This window comes from Danio rerio, chromosome 21 (assembly GCF_049306965.1).
Source record: "Danio rerio strain Tuebingen ecotype United States chromosome 21, GRCz12tu, whole genome shotgun sequence".
Classification (NCBI taxonomy): domain Eukaryota; kingdom Metazoa; phylum Chordata; class Actinopteri; order Cypriniformes; family Danionidae; genus Danio; species Danio rerio.
Window position 1 is genome coordinate 9,351,684 of NC_133196.1, and position 7,939 is coordinate 9,359,622.

General features: G+C 33.7%; 1 protein-coding gene across 1 annotated transcript; it reads right to left on the reverse strand.

Annotated features, from left to right (window-relative positions):
• Positions 1 to 358: 358 nt before the first annotated feature.
• f2r2.2 (coagulation fac2tor II thrombin receptor 2) lies at positions 359 to 6,886 on the reverse strand. Its single transcript, XM_001334272.10, has 2 exons — positions 6,779 to 6,886; positions 359 to 2,730 (listed from the first exon to the last, which is right to left on the reverse strand). The coding sequence occupies exons 1-2, from the start codon at positions 6,849 to 6,851 to the stop codon at positions 1,622 to 1,624; spliced, it is 1,182 nt and encodes a 393-aa protein (XP_001334308.2). The 5' UTR covers positions 6,852 to 6,886; the 3' UTR covers positions 359 to 1,621.
• Positions 6,887 to 7,939: the final 1,053 nt, after the last annotated feature.

A 7,939-nucleotide genomic window follows, 5' to 3' on the forward strand; every position in this document is an offset into this window, starting at 1 on the left:
GGGCTGGCCACCCCTGCACAAAGCTGAAAAGAAAATGAATGAATGAACATATCAAATAGATTTTAAATCCTATACTTTTGTGTCTGCTAAGCAACAACTGTGTAAATCTTCATCTAATATATTTGTACTTCCTCAGCAAGTCTCCGCGTAAAGAACAAGAGTTAGCTAATGAAGAGTTTACAACTTGCTTAACAACTGTGTCATTCACTTCCAAATCTACTGAGGTTTAAATAGTATTTTGTGTCCTCTTATGTACTCGAATGATCTCACTGTCTTTATAATAACGGTGTCTCCTAATTTTATAATCTGATTTTGCACAATCAACGGCAGCAATAGTCATACAAACTGAACAGACATCTTTAAATGAGCATAGAAATGAGAATTTATTTCACTGCAGTACAGTACATGAGAACCATTAACCTTTCTGAAAGTAAACATCTGCTTTAAAAATGACATGCAATTACAATAATGCTTTGTGCATCATCAGCAATTAATAATGAGATATATTAAACTGATAAATGAATCGCTGCTTCTGTGCATCAGACTAAAAAACAGGTCTAAAAAGCAACAATAGTTGAACGTAAAACACTTGAATTTTTTTATATTCATTTCACATCACAAGTTTCTCTATAAATTGATTTGAAGAGTTACTATCCGCTTGTTAAGTGGTGACGTGTTTGTGACGTATGTAATACTGTTTCCGGGTCCAAGCCACCACTCATTTGAGTTGAGAAATCATTCGTTTAGGATCGCGTTTTATTCCTATCACACATTAAAGTTGAGTTTATATAAAGTCATAGTGTACACAACAATCTCTGGGCTTGCTGCTTAACAAATACCAAAATTTTAACAATTTATAAAAAGATTTATCACTTTCTGGCCATCGGATATTAGGCATGGACATATATACTGCGATCGTGATTTTCGAAAGCCTTAAATCGCTTTGTAAACGTTTATTATTACCATTTCATGAGTCTCCCCATTCAGTTGAATCCGCTTGTTAAGTTGTGACGTGTTTGTGACATATGTAATACTGTTCCCGGGTCCAAGCCGCCACTCATTTGAGTGGAGAAATCATTCGTTTATGATCGCACTTTATTCCTATCACACATTAAAGTAAATTTTACATAAAGTCATAGTGTACACAACAATCTCTGGGCTTGATGCATAACAAATACCAAAATTTTAACAATTTATAAAACAATAAATCACTTTCTGGCCATCGGATATTAGGCATGGACATATATATTGCGATCATGACTTTCGAAAGTATTAAATCGCTTTGTAAATGTTTATTATTACCATTTCATGAAGGCCACCATGGCGACAAAGCTGTCCGTCTTAACTGCCACACAGCTCATCCCTGCTTATCACCGCCGGCTCCCAATGAAAGCTAATGACTTCCAGCTACTTTGACGTTCTCACCGCCTTCAGTGAACACACATTTACAATTTCTGTAGTTAGAATGGTATCCTCTGCTTAAAACATATACCAGAGTAGTTGGCGGTTCATTCCGCTGTGTCGACCCCTGATAAATCTGGGACTAAGCCGAAGGAAAATGAATGAATGAGTTACAGTACACACTGCATGATATTGGAGTACAAAAGCATAATAAGGCACCTTAAGTTTCACACGTCACTGCAGGGCTGGTTTTTAGTAACAGTTGCGTTACGTGGGGTTGCTTTTTCTGCTTTTTCCTTCTCAGCACAGACTTGATTATCTTTCTGTAATGAGATGAACCATAATAGTACAAAAGAGGGTCCAGAAAAACACTTGCGCTCCCCAAACACACAGCCAACATGTATGAAGCATATGATGAATTTCCCTCCCCTTTTATTCCAGTAGCTAAACGAATGCAGTGATACAACAAGATGCCATTGGTTGGACCAAAACACACAACAAACTCAGTCAGCACAGAAGCAGTCATGATCACAGCTCTGTTTCTGTTGGATGAAGATGAAGAAATGCGGTCGGACTTTACACTGAGCACATATATGATGGTGGAGTAGCTCACTAAAGTGATGACCAGCGGCACAAAGAAATACAGGCAGGAGAGGATGAAGAAGAGGTACAGGTAAACCTGTTCTGTTGAATCTTGCTCCAGCGCATCGTGACAGGTCATGCCCACATTTTTAATTAGAAAGGTTTGTCTCATTGAGAGCAGTGGCACAGTACCAGCGAGCGCCAGCAGCCAGACCAGCACACACACGCATGAGGCTTTCCTTGTGCTCCTCCAGGTTAACGAAGCGATGGGAAGCGCAACGCCCAGCAGTCTGTCCACACTCATGCACATCATCAGCAGTATGGAGCAGTACATGTAGCAGTAATAAGCTGCAGTGAGCACACGACACGCCGCCTCACCAAACAGCCAATCAGAAGCGTTCAGCTGGTAGTGGATCTTCAGAGGCAGCAGCAGGGCGAAGAGCAGATCCACACACGCCAGGTGAGACATGTAGATCACAGCTGGTTTCTTTTCTCTGATCCTGCAGGTGAACGTCACCAAAGCCAAAGCGTTCAGAGGCAAACTGATGAGGATGATGATGATGTAGAAGGACGGCATGAAGCGGGTGACCAGCGGGCCTTTCAGGAACTCGACAGCCTGATCTGAGATATGCAATGAAGTATTGAGCTCTTTTTGGATCAGTGTAAAATTACTCAGTGTAGAGTTCAGTGCTTCTGTGAGTGTTTGCTGTGTGGGTCGTTTTTCTTCTATAACAAAACTCTCCTCACCTGTAGATGAACACACAAATGTACAACTCCATTAAAAAAGTTCATGCACCCAGAGTGTTAGCATTTCATTGTGCAGATTTTTAGGTGTTTGAAACACTAAACAGGACTATCTGAGTATGAATGTTAAGTCATCTTCTCATTCAACAAGAGTGCATCAATGATCATTATTGAGATAAAACTATATATGAAGAGTTCAGATGTAAGAATCTCTAAGTGCCATCTAAAATTTTCTTCTAAAATCAGTACTTTTTTCCCAGAGATGGGTTGCGACTGAAAGGGCATCCGCTGCGTAAAAACTTGCTGGATAAGTTTGCGGTCCATTCCGCTGTGGCGACCCCGGATTAAAAAAGGGATTAAGCCGACAAGAAAATGAATGAATGAATGAATGAATGAATGAATAAATCAGTATTTTTTTTCTCAGGCTCTTGTATGTTGGTTCAGTAGTTTGATGTTTATGGCAATGAGTAGTTTTTCATTTGCTTTTAAAGTGAAATAAAAAGAACATAAACAAAGCTGACTGAAAAAGATTCACATTTAGACTAAATTTCCTGGTGGTACTTAGAGATTTTTGCATCTAAACACTTAGAATTATTAGCCAACCTTTGATTTTTTTAAATGTATTTGTTATATTTCCTAAATTCTGTTTAACAGAGCAAGGAAATGTTCACAGCATGTCTGATGATTTATTTTTCTCCTGAAAAAAAGTTTTATTTGTTTTATTTCAGCTAGAATAAAAGCAGTTTTTAATTTAAAAACATTAAGGTCAATATTAGCAGCCCCTTTAAGCTATATATTTTTTTCCGATAGTCTACAAAACAAACCATCATTATACAATAACTTGCCTAATTACCCTAACCTGCCTAGTTAACCTAGTTAAGCCTTTAAATGTCAATTTAAGCTTAATGTCAACTTAATAATTTATTTTAGTAATTTTAAAGATGAATATTCAGCTTTTATTATTATTATTATTATTATTATTATCATTAATGGTATTAAAAATTTTAAAATAAAAGCAATAATGCCTGGAGTAATCATTTCATTTGAAACTACATACAATAAGCAAGCAGTTATTTAACATTTTAATAAATATCTGACATATTTATATATTTAACAACTTTAGATTTAATGAATGCCGCTTTGATAAACAGAATAATTTTATTGAAAAAATAAACATTAAAAAAAAAAAAAAAAACTGACACCAATCTTATGACCGGTAGTGTATGTATGTATGCGTGTATACAGTTAAAGTCAGAATTATTAGCCCACTTGTTTATTTTTTCCCCAATTTGTGTTCAACGGAGAGAAGATTTTTTCAGCATATTTAGAAACATAATAGTTTTATTAAATCATTTTTAATAATGAATTCTTTTTACCTTTGCCATGATGACAGTAAATAATATTTGACTAGATATTTTTCAAGACACTTCTATACAGCTTAAAGTGACATTTAAAGGCTTAACTAGGTTAATTAGAGTAACTAGGCAGGTTAGGGTAATAAGGCAAGCTATTTTATAATGATAGTTTGTTCTGTAGACTATAGAGAAAAAATTTGCTTAAAGTGGCTAATAATTTTGTCCTTAAAATAGTGTTTAAAAAACACACACACACACACACACACACACACACACACACACACACACACACACACACACACACACACACACACACACACACACACACACACACACACACACACACACACACACACACACACACACACACACACACACACACACACAAAAGCCCAAAATTATTCACACCCCTTGCAAATTCTGATTTAGTTATTTTTATTCAACCAGATGTTACTTTTATTCAACTAAATGTTTAAAAGTTCCTGTGGATTTTTTTTTTTTTTTTGATATTTAAAATTTGATGTCCACATAAAAAAAAATGAAGCTTATATAATTCATTTCATCATCCTAGAATGAGATCACATTTGTAAACACATTTATTTAAATAAAAATAAACTGAGAATGATATCTTTGTTGTACAAAATAGTAACAATAGAAAAGCTATTGAAACTTTTAAACGCTGTATTTTAAATCTTTATGCAGTTGAGGAATCTTGGGTACATTTGTAAATTTGTTATTTTTCCTTGTATATTCTATTAATTAATTTAAAATTAATTTCTTCTATTTTTATTCCAATAAATGATTGCAATATGTTGTTCTAAGTATAAGTTGTCGCACAGTTAGGACTCCACAATGTTTTGATTTTCACTCATTAGGCAATAAAACAGTCTCTATATATACTGTACTTACAGGGTCTCCTTTAGCTCAGGGTATTCCCCAATCCCCATTGAACCATTTACTGAGTAGGTTACGCCTATGCTTTTAGCACTACAATATAACAGTTGACAGATGGGCCGAGTCGAAATCTTGACAATCCGGTTTACAATTAGGTTATTTGCCTCAGGCTCCGAGTCCTACTTTCACCTCAAATTAGCATCTAAGTGCAGTTATTAAAACGCAAACTCTACCTTAAGTCTGTAAAAGTACCATTCCTTCATACAAGCATTTATCAATCTAAGCATAAGAAGGGACAATTGAAGATCGCTTCAAACTTTTCTTTGTCTCTAGAAACTTTAAGAAATGAACTTCGTGTGACAAAACAGGGAAGAACACGATTTAAAAGCTGACTTCTCTTATTTATATTATGAATACATTTTGTTTTATATAAATATATTATTTATCTTATTTTATATTTATATTGACTATCTTATTTATAAAAAGGGATGAGGAGCTTTAAAACGAGAAGAGAGAGACAGGATAAAATTTCTGAGTACGTATGAAGAAAAAGAAAGTGAAATGGCAGAAAAATTAGCTGAGAGAGAAGCATCTGCTGCTGTTGCTATAAAGCAGGGGTGTCCCAACTCAGTCCTTCAGTGCCGGTGTTGTGCCGAGAAACACACCCCCACAGTAAAATGCACCCCTCATAGACATTCATCAGCATTCTCATTCTACATTCAATCAAAAAATAAAAGGCTATAATTGATTAAAACATACAATTTTGAAACCGTACCTTGTTTTTAGATTTAAAGTGTTTTATTTAAAATCTTTGTTTTTCAGTGAATGGTTTAACAACAGTTTAACAACAGAGATTTTTTTATGAATTACTTTTAATTTATTTCTGCATATAGCATACCAGTAAGTCCATTTTTTTGCCATTGTTATGGGAGCTATAACAGGAATTACTATGCTATTTAAACATAGAAAAAAATTGTACCTTTCTGATCCGACAGAGACGTTTACAGGTAAAATTTGTTATTCAAATAAAAAAGATAGAAATTACAAAATTAGATCTCTTTTTATGGAAAAAGTTGTTACATTGTCCCCTGTAATCTTTTACTGAAATAATATAGAGATTTGAAATGAGTAAAAATATGGTCTTTGCAACAAAAAAATTCCTCACCAACAAGGTCAAAGAAATGTCTTTTAAATAATCATCACGTTTCATTCTAATATTGATGTATAATCTTCATTATGTCAATTTCATACTGAAAGTGTTTTTCATTTATTTTGGGAGTATAATTATACTGTACAATTTTGGAAACATATTGGCTCATTGGGTCATTTTGTAATGACTGTAAATTATGTACTGTAATTGAGTTTTAAATGCCTTACCCTCAAGTTTATAACATGTTCTCTTTTTTCTTCTTCGTTCTTTCTTTTTTTTCTCTTGTATCTTTTTCATTGACACTGTAATTCATATTCTATATTATAAACAAATAGGCTTATATTATATTATTATTAGAATTATCAACAGTTTTTTTGAACAAAAAAAAAAAAAAAAAAACTTCCTTTAACACTCTTGTCTGAAGTTTCAAATGTACCCAGATGGAGGTTGATTATCTGGTTTAGCTGTGTTTAATTGGGGTTAGAACTAAAATATACAAGACACCGGCCCTATAAAGTGGTCAGAAAGGCAGAGGAAACACTTCTCTTTATATTTATTAACAGTAAGGAAGACGATTTTAATGTACACCAGCAAGACATTAACATGCTTACTACTTTATACATGCCCTAATAAAATAATGAACAGTGCTTACCTTTTGAGGAGACGCTGCGTACATGTGCAATTAGCACTAAAAACAAGATTGTTTTGATCGCCATGATGATCATCGGCTGCTTTCGAGGACCTCGTATTCCAAAATCCTACATGCAGAGACAAGCAGCCGGTTTTTAAAGTGGAATTGTGAGACGTCAGGTGGTCTGTGACGTCATCGAAAGTAGCAAACAAGGAAGTGGCAAATAATTGTTGTAACCCAGAGTCCCTCTGAAACCTTGTGAAGTGATGAAACTGCTTTACCCAATACATTACAAGAACAACATGATGATAGTTACAAGTTAAAAAAACTGAAGGTGCATTTATGATCTGTGAGGATGTGGATGGAGCAGGGCAAACAATACACTGCAAACTTTTTAGGTTACAGAGAAGTCTAATGCCAGTTATAATAGCATGGGTAAACTGGTTGTTGATGGTAACATTGTGTACGACCCCAAGACTATTTCTAAATATTTTTAGAAGTGGGCACATGTAATCAAGACTAAATGTCTTTTTTTTTTTTTTTTAGATTCGATAAATAGCATTATTAGTTATTATAATTATTAGTTAACTGACCTGATTTCTATAGAAAAAAAGATAAATTCTTGTGATATTTAAATTCTATTTCTCTTTAAAAATATATTATATTTAGGAGCGGATTTGGTGATTTTGGGGCCTTAAGCAATTCCAAACATGGGCCAAAGTCCTGATATGCACCCTATATATTTGTATATTTATATATATATATGTATCACTCAATCTTCTTTTCTGCATTTTAAATGATTAATACATTTCAATGGGAAATGTTTTATAATTTTTAAAATTTGATTTAATAAATATTAAAATAAATTTGACTGTTGGACTGCTCCATTATGGATATTTTATTTTGTAATGCTATTATTATTACATAACATTGCATTATTATAATAATATTATGTTTGATTGTATACTAAATATGATTTAATCTCTTTAAAATTTTATTTAATTACTCAAACCATGCACAATATGGTGGAAAACAATGTTTTATTTATATAGTTGAAGTCAGAATTATTAGCCCCCCTGATTTATTAGCCTCCCCTGTTTATTTTTTCCCCAATTTCTGTTTAACGGAGAGAAGATCTTTGAACACATTTCTAAACATAATAGTTTTAATAACTCATTTGTA